At 37.6% G+C, this 12,995-nt stretch overlaps 2 protein-coding genes across 27 annotated transcripts in view; both read left to right on the forward strand.

Annotated features, from left to right (window-relative positions):
- LOC121946484 (rap1 GTPase-activating protein 1) overlaps positions 1–6,617 on the forward strand; it is an 80,671-nt gene extending 74,054 nt beyond the window's left edge. For 19 of the 26 annotated variants that reach the window (XM_088081915.1, XM_042491059.2, XM_042491061.2 and 16 more), the window contains 7 exons: positions 710–819; positions 2,027–2,149; positions 2,324–2,459; positions 2,576–2,687; positions 3,268–3,347; positions 3,620–3,667; positions 3,921–6,617. In XM_088081915.1, coding sequence (XP_087938041.1) covers positions 710–819; positions 2,027–2,149; positions 2,324–2,459; positions 2,576–2,687; positions 3,268–3,347; positions 3,620–3,628 — 570 coding nt within the window. In that variant the 3' untranslated portion in view covers positions 3,629–3,667; positions 3,921–6,617. Of the gene's footprint in view, positions 1–709; positions 820–1,891; positions 1,917–2,026; positions 2,150–2,323; positions 2,460–2,575; positions 2,688–3,267; positions 3,348–3,619; positions 3,668–3,920 lie in introns of those variants that run through there. The other 7 variants (XM_088081908.1, XM_088081912.1, XM_088081918.1 and 4 more) reach the window with 4 other exon arrangements.
- Positions 6,618–8,349: 1,732 nt separating this feature from the next.
- On the forward strand, positions 8,350–11,224 carry aurkaip1 (aurora kinase A interacting protein 1). Its single transcript, XM_088081924.1, has 4 exons — positions 8,350–8,476; positions 9,889–9,988; positions 10,086–10,549; positions 10,900–11,224. The coding sequence occupies exons 2-4, from the start codon at positions 9,943–9,945 to the stop codon at positions 11,008–11,010; spliced, it is 621 nt and encodes a 206-aa protein (XP_087938050.1). The 5' UTR covers positions 8,350–8,476; positions 9,889–9,942; the 3' UTR covers positions 11,011–11,224.
- The last annotated feature ends 1,771 nt before the right edge of the window (positions 11,225–12,995 follow it).

Here is a 12,995-nt window from a genome sequence, read left to right on the forward strand (position 1 = left end):
CCTATATCCTACACACTGGACCTTTAAAGTAGTTAGAGATAAGCAGCTCTGTCATATGACTGTAGCACATAGACAGTAAAAAGCCACCTTTGGCTCTTTACTTAACAATATTGTAGATTTTCTTCTATTCTCACTGTCCTATCTGCTCTACTGCAATATATGTTTGCCCTCTGTAGACTTATATGGCTATTCTGTATTTTAATCCAAGCGTGCTTCATTCGCTATTTGTTTAAAATGATGAATATTAATGGTTTAATGACGTCCTTGCAGAGAAATTATGAAAAAAAAGAATCCTCCTCCTACTCTTTGAAGCCACATTGAGTTAAAAGGCTTCTTATTTGAAGAGCTTTAAAAGGGAGATTGAACGAACAAAGCAGTCGCTGAGAAAGCATATTTTGTGGTAGGCCCTGGAGCCTCTAAATCCATCTTTTCATCTCCCGCCTTAGTGTGCCCCATGCTGGCTGAAAGACTGGCACCAGGGCTTGACATTAAGCCTCTAAGTGCATATTTTACTTTTTTTCATCACAGTAACATCTCAAAAGAGAGCGATGTTACTGATCAGCCTTTTTTCCAAATTATTTCAATAAGAGAGACATTTGAATAGTCAAAAACTCCCTTAGTGATAAATACACAGATTGAAAATTACTCAAAGATATTTAAGATATTAGAAGTACTTTGACTCTGACTGTCTTTCTTCTCTCACTGGCAGTCTTTGATAATCCCGGGGAAAAGCCCGACAAGGAAAAAGTCTGGTCCTTTCAGCTCCAGGAGAAGCAGTGCCATCGGTATCGAAAACATTCAAGAAGTCCACGAGAAGAGGTGAGAAAAAACACCCTGCACATTCTTGCTGTATTTATTTTTGTGTGTACACATCTTGAGTTGTGTATTTTCTAGCTCTCATGTATCTAAAGCCACACTATTGTCCATAATTTACTACAGTTTGGGGACTGTTTGTTGTTTATTAGAAAAGAGGGGTTAAATAACAATGCTTTTGACATATTCACAACTAATGTAGATATTAGAGCTAACGTAACAAGCAAACAGCACAGAGTGATAGTTATCACCACAACAAACAACTAATTTCTTTAGCAAAATGCAAATCCTCATTACAAATCATATTATCGTGTAAGCCATGTTTGCACACATCAGAATATGGATGCATGACAGCCACACGTCCTACCATGCAAAAACCATTCATATATCAATTATCGTCAGACAAAGCAATATAATGACCGTTTTTCCACATAAACTGTAGCTGGGCAGCAGTGGCCACAGTATTTTGTTAACTTAGCACAGCAGCCATTAGCTTTTAAAGTTTGCCTTTTGATGATCAATAGTTAAAAGTTGAAATCCTGGAGTGGAAAAGATGATTTTCACTACTGTCATACATGCAGGAGCACAGAATTTCATGTTTTTTTGTTGGATTCTTAGTGCAAAGGGTATATTTTTGGCAAAATTTTAAATTGGATATGTACAGTAAAGAGATTTTGATGAAATACTAATTTTAAAAATATATTTGGGGGCTTTCTGCAAGAGCAGCTGAAGAATGACAGGAAAGGGGGCAGAGAGGGAGGGAGTGGTATGCAAAATACCAGGGGTCAAATTCATACCAGGGCCACTGCAAAGGACTCAGCCTCTATGGGGTGCACACTCGGTTGCACATCACATGTTTAAAAACCATCAGAAATTTGACATTTTCTGGCTATGATAAATGGTGTAATTTTGGTGTAAAAAAAAAAAAAAACTACATGCCTTTCATACCTGGCAGGTTTTGGGCTTTAGAGGTTGTTTTTTTTTTTTTCATGTCCCACCCTTAAGCTTAGAAAAAAAGTCCCTCCTCAGTGCTTAAAAAAGTAACCTGACATGCTCCCCCATTTTACTTCTCATAAAGCACTACTAATACTTCCTTCTCTCTCGTAAGTAAAGAACAATCTCCTACTTGTTATCTGTGTATCCACAATTACTGATTTTGTCTCTGTTACACCGCATTTACTTTTCCTCATGCTTTGTACCACGTGTCTTGCAGTAGTAGAGAGAGTTCCCCAAATACACAGAAGACCCCTGACAGCGGTCATGTCTCTCAAGACCCCAAATCTGACAACTCGTCCAATCAGAGCTCTCCTGAGGTGCTCACAACCACCAAGAACAGGTGCGTATAATAGATTACAGCCATAAGAGATGGGTTATAAATCACAGAATTTACACGTTGTGTTTGTGTAGCTGCTGGGCAGCCCTCAGCTGGGCAGCACGTTAAATGAATGTGTCCTATACATAAGATAAAATCAGGTTTGGCTGTGCTGGAGGGTGATAACCCAGGGTGTAGTTCTTATCTTGGTGGCAGGGCCCCATCCATCCCTGAGGGTCATGACCTTTCCCGCTCCTCCTCCAACGCTAGCAGCTTCGCCAGTGTGGTGGAGGAGAACGAGACAGAGGCCACGGAGGACTACGACACAGGCATGGTGAGTGCTGAATTCAGCCCGTAAAAAACAAGACGAGTGCAAATAAGTGTTCTGTTTGTCTGCAGGTCTAATATGCATGTTTGTTTTGCTGCGTGACTCCTTCACACATTCTCCAGGAGAGTCTGTCATCTGCCGGGACGCCACACAAGCGAGATTCCTTCACCTACAGCACCTGGCTGGAGGACAGCGCCAGCAGCACCAGTACCACCAGTCGGGGCAGCTCTCCAGGTGAGAGAGGTGAAATAATTGTAGAAGCAGGTCCAAGATATTAGAAAAAATATTCAAAATGTAGAGCTTATAAGAGTTAATTAGTTAGTTAGTTTTTTTGCTCATTTGTATATTTGTTAATTTATTTAATTACTCACATAAATATTTCAAGGGGAGAAAAAGCATTATTAAAAGCAGTGACTCATTATCGTTCATCATGCATGTATGAATGCAGGATGCATCGTGAATTCCTGTTGCTCACTATGAAGAAATAATTAGGCCATTTTAAATGTATGAGATTAAAAAAAAAACAATGAATGAATGTTATCCTATACATCAAGTCCCCCTTGAGCAATCATCATAGAATGAACAGTATATTAGTACTTCTTAAGAACTTTGAAAGAACAATATAAAGCATACAAATCAAATTTTTTCATAATGTTTTCTCCCCTCACTCTCCCAACCTCAAACAAGAGACTATAACAGAAACTAAAGCAATACCCAAAATGATGCTAACAGCTCAATTTTCCATCTTACTATTTATAGATATCCCAAACTGCAATGGACATACAGTTTAATACACTGTTGACTTATTCCTCAGGGCCCAGTAAACCTGAGCGAGGGAAGGGGACAGACGTCCGTATCAAACTGGAACGACCACACGATCATCAGTCCTCATCGGTGAGTCAAACCCAATCTGAACTAAACTGAAACCTTACTTCTTTTTTTCTAGTTTATTTAAAATGGACAGTGCAAATGAAAAATACACAAAGTATAAACATGCCAGAATTAGCCAGGAGGCTATTTTTCATTTGTAGTCCCTTGGCACAGCACCTTTAAATCACCTTTGTTGCTTGGCATGTTTTTTTTTTACTTTGGATTTTATTTTTCATGTGTTGTTGCTCATGTGTGATTCTTTGTTTTTATTGCTGTTTGTGCGTCTCTGTGTGCAGAACTGTTAGCTCCACCCACCTGGTTGTATCCTGGATCTCCATCTTCAGGTTAGAGTTTCCTCTGTGCCCTCTCACAGTCCGCCATCACTTGGACTTAAACTATGGACAAAGGAACCGCAATATGCATTATTTATTTTGTACTGTATATTGTAGGTGTTATCTGTGTTAACTTTTTTAATTGTGATGCTTGTCAAGATTATGAGGAATAAACAAAACCAAGACATTTAGATGATGGTATGGTTAGAGTGCATTCTTAATTAGTGCCAGAAATTTTGACCAAACGTCTCTTTTATTCCCAAAGCATTCCCATAAGTCACAATCCCTCTGGGAGGTGAGACAAGTGCAGGTGTTCGCCATGACCAATCATGAGAAGGACAAAGATGAGGAAGATGAGAAAGAAGAGATGAGGCAGGTGGAGCCTGGCCAGTCTGCTGCTCAGTGAGGGGCAGCGTGCAGCAAATCCAGAAACCTGGAGGACACTGGAGAGAGAGTGACGCTCAAAGAGTCGCCAGCTTTTGCACAGTGTTGTTTCCTTCCACTCGTTTCTTTGCCTGTTCACACATCTGTTGCCTATTGTATGTTTTTTTATCACACCTTTTGTTTCTAAAGTGCACATTTTTATCAACAAATTTAATAGTTTTATTTGTAAAAGACGACACTTTGGTTTAGTGTGTTGTTGAAGCCCAGGTGTGCTGGCTAACAGGGTGAAGATAGTGCCATTAAGCTCTTTGTAGAGATGGTGAGAAGGACTTATGCTGCAACAGAGAGAAGACAATTGCCTAGATGGTTTTTACCAACTCAACCAATGTTTTGGCTCAATAACGATCTCTAATGTATACGTAATACCAAATTTTAAGCATCAAAGGTGGGTATTTTCTAATAATCCATGTAATATGATATAGAAATGTTCCGTTGGACGCCGTTAGCGCCCTGACACACCAAGCTGACAGTCTGTTAATGTCAGGCTGTTGTCAATGAGTGTTTGTTATTGTTTTTTCAGCCAATTCAGCATGTTGAAGTGGTGATGTTGCCCGTCATTGAAAGAAATCACTCTGATTGTGAGTTCAAGGAGAGGAGAAACAAAGTGAGTAAAGTAAGCAAACAGCTCATTTTAAGAGAGATTGAAACAAACTTGTAATATTAGGTAAGAATATTGTTTTAGCCGTTTAGCTCTTTAACAGAAGCGATTCATAATTGTTAACTATTTTTTGACTAGTGCACGGTGAATATCTTTTGTTCTCTCAACATCGGGTTGTGTTGTTAATGTGCTAACTGGCGAAATAGCATCTTGAATCTGTCCTCGTTTTGAATGACAAAAACAGACTACCACTATGGAGATATTTTTCTCAAGCACGCGCAGAACTTCCGTGCCGGTTGGCCGTCGGCTGTAGTCTTTGTGGTGTGTTCAATGCGACTTTTTTGGCCGAAAACACGGGCGACATGAGGCAATGCAACAATCTGCATTTCTTCCAACTAGTTCTTTGATGTCGGTTTGATGTGTCTGGGCCTTAAAAGGGGATTATTTTCTGGTTCAGATCTAAACAGGAGAACTGTATAGCTGCAGCAAAACAACTGTATTACTTTTTCCTTTACTACCTAAATCTCCACATGGTTAGCTTAGAATTTAACACCACAGATCACAGTGAAGACAGCAATGAATCATAGATAACATGAAATGGCCTTAAAACCTGAAGAGACAGCTCACCTCATCTTAAAAAAAAAAAAAAAAAAAATTGTCCTCTTACCTGTCATCTTATTCATTATTCTGCGTGATGATACGGTCTGCATGTGTAGTTCGGTAGAAAGAAAATAGTTCCTACATGAAAGTGCTCACAGAAAGGTCTGTGGATTATCTTGAGTGATTAGGACATGATTTTTGGAAAGAGACATTGCTGTTGAGTTTTTCAAATGTGTGTTTTCTTTGTCTCTTTGAGCTCCACAAGTTGAATACAATCTAGTTCCATTATATTGGAGAGAAAGTAGACATCTCTACAGTGGACATCTCAAACACTGGGCAGCTCACACCAAAATAATATAGATCGATGAATAGCAATACAGGTATGAGGAAAAATATGTATTTTGAGGTGAACTGTCCCTTTAAACATGCAATTTCTTCGTCCCTCAGATTTACTTTACCTCACTTTTTTGACATGTTCTGCACCCAAAACTGGGATTGCATTAACAGATTAATAGAACTAATATATTCAGAATCATTTTTATTAAAACATTTTGTTAAAAAATGTTATACTCCAGCACTGTCTGTATAGTCTGCAAATGTAATGGACATATCCATCAATGACTGATCTAACTGCTTTGTCTGTCTTGTCTGTCTGTGAGAAAACCAGCCAGTTTTGGGGGGTTTTTGGCTCTAATATACGTTTTTATTTATTGATTTGGTTCCTGTTGAAGTGGCATTTATAGCATACATGTACCTCTACGGTGACTACATTCAGCATCCTGCCATGTGCTTTTACTGTAAGTATTGCTTTGGAGTAAATTATAAAACATCATCTGTGAAGCTCTGTCTATTACAAGGGTCGAATCTCTTTCAGTGCAGTGAATTTGCAATGCAATTATAATAAAACAGTGAATATTTATTTGCTTTTAAAGTTCAAAAAATAAATACAACTACTGATTTTGTAAATAAATATTTAGTTGGAGTACATAGTGTATAATGTAGAGGGAGGCCATGGATTTAAAATGGGATTGAGGAACATCTCAAAAACTGCCAAGTTAACAATTAATTGTTTTATTTCTTTTGAATATTATTTTGAGAGGAGCGTTTTGTAGTAGATAAATATTTTAAAAGCTTTTCAGACTGTTCCGTAAAAGGGAAATCTCACAGTATATCCTGCTGATCATTTCAGTTGCCTTATCATCACAAACTGACGGTGTGCGTATAGACAGTGGAGCAAACAGTTAACAGCCAGCAGGATTTACAATGAAATGAATGTTTTGTTGTTGTTGTTTTAATTGTAAATAAATGCCCTAAGAACTTTATAGTCTCTTGTGCATTATATTGCCCTGCATCTCATATCTCACACAATATTCTGAATGCCACATAGTCAAAATCCCTGCTGTGAAATGACTACAAACTGTAGATGTTTCATTTCCCACTGTCTTAATGAAAGCTGAGAGAGAAAGCCCCATGAATAAATGATTTGATGTGGCTGCCCACAAGTATGTAAAACTAGAGCAATCTAAAAGTGGAGGCTTCCCTTCTTATACAACAGTACCACATGGAAGAAAGAGACATGTGCCTTTAATGAGTCAAAAGGAAATAAAACTGAATTATGGCTGAAACGGGCTTTCCAGATGTATCTGAAGGGGATGATCATAATATGTTAATATAATTATATAAGTTGGAAAAATATGCCATTTTACAGTGGGAAAAAGATGAAGTAAACACTCTCTTTTTCTACTGTGTTCTGAATACTTTGGACTTTTGTTGCAAAAACATTCATACTGTAAAGGAAAAAAAAGATCAGCCTGCAAAGTAAAGGTCAGTTTTGTGTGCGAGGAGAGACCCGCCGGACCATGCAGGGTTCTTAGCCTGCAGCAAATATTTGAAATACAATGAAAAAATAAATAAAAAAAACAGCAAATACCAAGCAAGTTAAACTGGTGGTACCCTTTATGAAAACAATAATTTTAGAATTTATTAGTATAAAAATTTTTGCTCTTACAGCTGCAGTTATTTGTGCTACACAGCATCAGTGCAAACTCTATGTCAGAGCTGTCATTTCTTTCCTTTTTTTTCTATTTTCTATAAAACTGTTAAAAGTCCACACCCTCCTTTACTCATCCAGTGTTTACACAAACCATGTGACCCCATTAGGAGGAACACCACTTGCCACAAGCCAAATTTTCTGTCTCATTTATTTCCTCTCGGCTGCAGGTTTAAATATTTATTTTCAAATGTTTACTTAGATAAATACTGATGACCCCTGTTGTTCTACAGGTATGTGGTCTTTTGTAAACACCAAAACATGGAGGCCAATTGGGAATAATGATCGATGATTATGATTAAAGATAACAGAGAGCTCTGTCAAGCTCAAATTGCTTGTTATTCAGTCTCCAACGTGAGCTTAAAAAGATAACAGAAAATATCAAAATTGATAAATTAATAAATTACAGGTATCTTATGAGTCACGAAAAGAGAGTAGTCTAACTCAGACTTAAATGACGACGGACATGTTTACCTGTGTTGTATCCATTGATCACTTGGCTCAAACATTCAGTCATGATTTCTTTTTGCACAGTTCATTTTCTTTCAATTGTTCTCAATGAGTTAGCCCATCACTGCTCTGCAAACTGTTCAGGAAAACTGAGGAGTTAATGGCTCAGTTGCAGCAACCATTGGTGCTTAGATTGTTAGTGCCCTCCAGTGGATCCATTCAACCCTTGAATTTATCTACTGTATGTGTCAAAGCTTAGGTGCACACCACAAGGTATTGTATTTGATTTAAAAAAAAAAAAAAACGGTCTATAATTAGGATTTATTTATTTAATTTCATAAATGTTAAGTAATAGTAAGTGCATGCAAAATTCTAGCAATGCTCTATGCATCAGGGCAAAAAAAAAAACAAGTTATACACTAACAACAACAACAACAACAACAACAACAACAACAACAACAACAACAACAACAACAATAATAATAATCATAATAATAATAATAATAATAATAATAATAATAATGATAATAATTCTCAGACTGCCTTTAGCGGCTAATGGTTCCGGCGGAACCCTTGTACGGCATGAGAAACAGGAAACGCTTTACATTTCTGTTGCTTAAACCGGAAGTAGGCTTCTGGAGTCACATTGAAGACGAAATCCCGGTCAAACGATTTTAAGGTAATGTAAAACTGCTTTTTAAAAAAAGTTAAATAATTTGTTCACGCTGCCAGAAGGTGTATGACCAAAGTGTCTTAGCTGCCGTTTTCTTTGTGTTTATTTCGCGGATTTCACGTCCAAAACGGACCTACAGTGCTAGTTAGCATTAGCAACAGCCCGCAGCGAAGGGGCCACCCGGCAATCAGAAAATCATTTTATTTCTGTTTTTTTGTGTTTATGTAGTTATTTTGTATTAGCTCTGTAACGTAAGTGCATTCACAGATTTTTTTATTTTCGTTGAGGATATTAGTGAGCGTCCGTCCCTTTCCTGTCGGCCGGTTTAACGCTAATCCGGTCATAACGATGTAACGTTAGCGGCATCTGGCCGTTATTTTCATTATTTTATTGTTTAGTAAAAAGTAACGAGGACAGTTTCTCAAAATTCACACATTTTGTCCCAATTATGTTACTTTAACCATCATAGTTAAGGAGCCGAGGCATTCCTGTCTTGCAGCAACATTTGTGTCCTTCTTTATTATTTCATATTTTCAATAAACTCTGTTAAATATTTATAACAAATGTTTTAAATCACAGATATAGGTCTTCTTTAATACATAAAGAAATAACAATACACATTAAACTGCACACACACTCACACACAGTGTGTATGTTTTGTGTGTGTGTAGTTTAAATTATACCAAAAAAGATTTTAAACTTATACATATATTACTTTACTGACGTTTTTTATGTGCTCGATTTAACCATGTACCCAGTGCAAATAATATTTTTTAATTTTATTATTATTATTGTTAAAAACTATTTTCATCATTTACTGTGTCCTTGAAATTATTTTTCACCTTGTTAGTTAGTTAAAAAGAAAAAAGAACAACTCATGGAGGACGAGAACTCAAAGGAGGAAAATATGTGAGCATAAACTCTCAGTTGTCCTTTTTTTCCCTCCATGTTTCATGATGTTAATCTGTTTGTCGCAATCTTAAAGTCACAAATTCTTAAATTATGAGGACAGTTGGAGTGATTTGAAATAAACAAAAAAGAGTTGTAGTCATAAAAGCTAAACTTGGTTTACTCAGTGTGCTATAGAAAACTTTGCTGAAATTTTTAGCCCTGTTAGGTCTACAGACCAGTATAAACAGTCTTCCCATAAGGATTTTGAGTGACTGAGAGTGGCCTGAATTTTTTTCTGACAGTTTAACATGTCAATATTATAATTAACTACTAAAAACAAGAAAATCTATCTTTTTTTTCCCAATTTACGAGCCCAAAATGTTGCTGCAAAAAGAAATGACCCAGCTCAGCACATTTATTTTCTGTTGTTCAGTTAATCCTCATTATCACTTAATTGTTTTATTACTGAGTTGAAAGCTCCATTGAAGAGCTTTGACCAACACACAGTGCTTTGCTCATGCCCACAGGACCAGTGACCAGCCAACCGGTTCCTGATGACTTGACTTGGATGATCATTCACAATGTTTACTTCAAAGATTGTCCCTCGTCTATTACGTAGAGCAACTTGTAAGTAGTATCAATCATCTATTTATCCATTCACTCTCATCTCAAACTATATTTTATGTTTAATGTCACTCATAATTTGTTGTTCCTAAATTACTAGGTGCACTTCAAGCCCATGGAGAATTTTTAAATGGATCTGTACGACCGGTTCTCCCTGCTTACTGCTCTTCGCTACAAGAAAAACTAAGAAACTACTCAACAGCTGCAGACAACACACCTCCTCCTCGATGGGTACAACTGGAGCCTGAACTGGAGGAGGCTCTGGTGCCACGTAAACTATCTGTAAGTCCTCTAGAGAGCTGGCTCTCCCTGCGTTACTCCCTTCCTCCCCTGCTGGAAACTGCTCAGCCGCAGGAGGATTTAGGGCTGCTGGAGGAAAAGGTGCTGCCTCCCTTCTCTGTCCCCGTTTTGGAGGATGGGGAGGGCGCAGCAACACCTCTTAGTTGTAAGAATGTTCTGAAGATCCGACGGCGGATGATGAACCGGCATAAATACAGGAAGCTGCGAAAACGGACTAAATTTTTGCGGAGGAGAGTGCTGGAGAGCAGGGGGAAAAAGAAGCAGGTGAGACTCTACTTTTTTTGGTGATTAAAAAAAAGTTTCTGTTTTCAAATAAGGATCTTATCATACTAATGAGACAGATGGAACTGTTTACTTTTATATTTGGTACAAATGTTATCGTAACTTTTAGCAAATTAATAGTAGGATGTGTAATAACTTGTTAAGAAAATGAACACTTAAGCTATTTTTGAAATGTTATCGTCTTAATCAGTGTATTTTATCGTTAAATATATTATAAAGTCTTAACATAACTTGAAAGAAAATTATTTTGTGTAGGATTGTTGTAAATTTTGTGTGCTTGATGTGCTCCAATACAACCAAATTTTCCTCAACTGCCAACGGTGTGTTTGCAGAAACGATTCGAGGAGGATCTAAAGAGGATTTGGACACGAGCTGGACTGAAGAAGGCTCCTGAGGGATGGCACCCACCTAAGATCTTCATTAAACAGTATGGAAACAAATGAGACTGAGAAACACCGATTGTGATTAAATTTTGTGTCACATGATCTCTCACATTAGACACTGGTTCTGCACGTCACACTTCACACACTGCAGTTAAAACAATCAGCCTACTCAGGCATGTCTCAGTGATGAGGACGTACTCCATACTGATATGTGTACAATTATTTTTAACAAAGTGTACATAATCTAATAAAGATCTTTCTCTGTTGAGCCAAAGGCATGTCGTGCTGTCATTTTCTGTAGGCCACGTTTTAGGCTGGTAGTAGAATTATACAAGGGTTCACACAGATCCTTAAAAAGGTCTTGAAAGGCATTGAGTTCATTAATCCAAAAATAGGCCTTTATTGATATTAAAATATCTTAAATCAGCCTTTCAAAAGTCTTAAAAATGCTAAGGCATTTGAGGTAGGATTTTTTTTTCTCTGATGTTGCGTTCTAAAGTCACAAAATGATTGGTAACATCATATAAAAAATATTACCAAATGCCTCTTGCATGACCATCATCCGATTCAAGATATTTTGTTTCCAGCCTAGATGCTGGTAGTATGGCTTTAACGGGTCCAAGGCAATGCGTTTGAGACTCCATTTACTTCATCAGCGTTCATACGGTCAAGAAAAACCTGAAAAAGTCATTTCAAGGCATGGAAAAGTTTTGGAAAATTAAATATACTCTGAAAGTTTTGGGGGTGGCATGGCGGCTTTGTGGTTAGCACTATTGCCTCACAGCAAGAGGGTCCCTGGTTCAAATCCCGGTTGGAATGGGGTTCGGTCTGGGCGAGGGCCCTTCTGTGCAGAGTTTGCATATTCTCCCCGTGTCTGCGTTGGTTCTCTCCGGGGTCTCTGGCTTCGTCCCACAGTCCAAAGACATGCAGCTCAGGTTGATTGGTGACTCCAAATTGCCCTTAGGTGTGACTGTGAGTGTGTATGGTTGTCTATATGTGTCGGCCCTGCGGTAGTCTGTACCCCGCCTATCGCCCGATGACAGCTGGGATTGGCTCCAGCCCCCCGTGACCCTTACGAGGACAAGTAGTTACAGAAAATGACTTGACTGACTGACTGACTGACTGACTGACTGACTGACTGACTGAAAGTTTTGGAAAGTCATTGAATTTTACCCCACAAAGCTGTATAATAACACATGATGTGTTCAAGGACCATTGGAAATTTGATAATTAATCCAGTGATAATTTCTGTTTTTTTTTTTTGTTTTTTTTTTACAGTTTCTGGCTGTGATAAATGCTGTTATATTTGGTGATTTTTACAGAAAACTTTTCTTTTAAAAAATCTAGATTGCCTTAAATAGATAATTGAAACACTTACATTTTTCCTTTTCCTACAGTTGATGGCAGTATTGTGCAAAATGTGAAAAAATGCATTCACTATGGGACTATCAATCTCAGTGGTCTTTAAATGTACTTATCTTTATAGCACAACAAATAAGAGCATCAATATCTCAGTCGACTGTGATTATTTAAGTGAAATTAGCTTGTACATTAAAACCTTTACTAATAGGCCTTGAAGTAAAATTACTTCCTTTGAGGGATTTAATTCCAAAACCAGCGTTTCTAAGATCAAAAAGAGGGGAAATGAGGGAGGATCTAGTTTAATCCCTTCCTTATGTGAAAGATCTCCCAAGGACTTGTTTAACAACCATATAAATTGCTGATATCCTCACATGTGTAACTGAGGAGACTGATGTCGAAAAAGCATTTGTTTTTCTACTGATGAAAAAGTCTTTTCTGTGTAACTAAGGTAAAGAAATATTAGGGGTGCTGGTGGGGAATCGATACAGCATAAAATTGCTCTATTTTTGTGTGGCAATATCGAGTAGATAAACTGAGACCAAGTATAGTTTGTTTTTTGTTGTTGTTTTTTTAAATTCTATGAATCAGTGTTTCCCAACTGGTGGTTGTGGATCAAAAGTGTGTAGATTTTTTGCAAGTGACTCATGAATGTGTCATGTTTGTAAAAGCCACATTTTTTTTTT

The sequence above is a fragment of the Plectropomus leopardus genome, chromosome 9 (assembly GCF_026936395.1).
Source record: "Plectropomus leopardus strain MGB_pleo_1.0 chromosome 9, ASM2693639v1, whole genome shotgun sequence".
NCBI lineage: Eukaryota > Metazoa > Chordata > Actinopteri > Perciformes > Serranidae > Plectropomus > Plectropomus leopardus.

What these genes read in the sequence shown, in the direction of transcription:
- aurkaip1 (XM_088081924.1), top strand. Translation starts at nt 9,943, where the DNA reads ATGTTTACTTCAAAGATTGTCCCTCGTCTATTACGTAGAGCAACTT. An exon ending in TCTATTACGTAGAGCAACTT is followed by an intron (nt 9,989 to 10,085) that starts GTAAGTAGTATC and finishes CTAAATTACTAG; the next exon opens with GTGCACTTCAAGCCCATGGA. An exon ending in GCAGGGGGAAAAAGAAGCAG is followed by an intron (nt 10,550 to 10,899) that starts GTGAGACTCTAC and finishes GTGTGTTTGCAG; the next exon opens with AAACGATTCGAGGAGGATCT.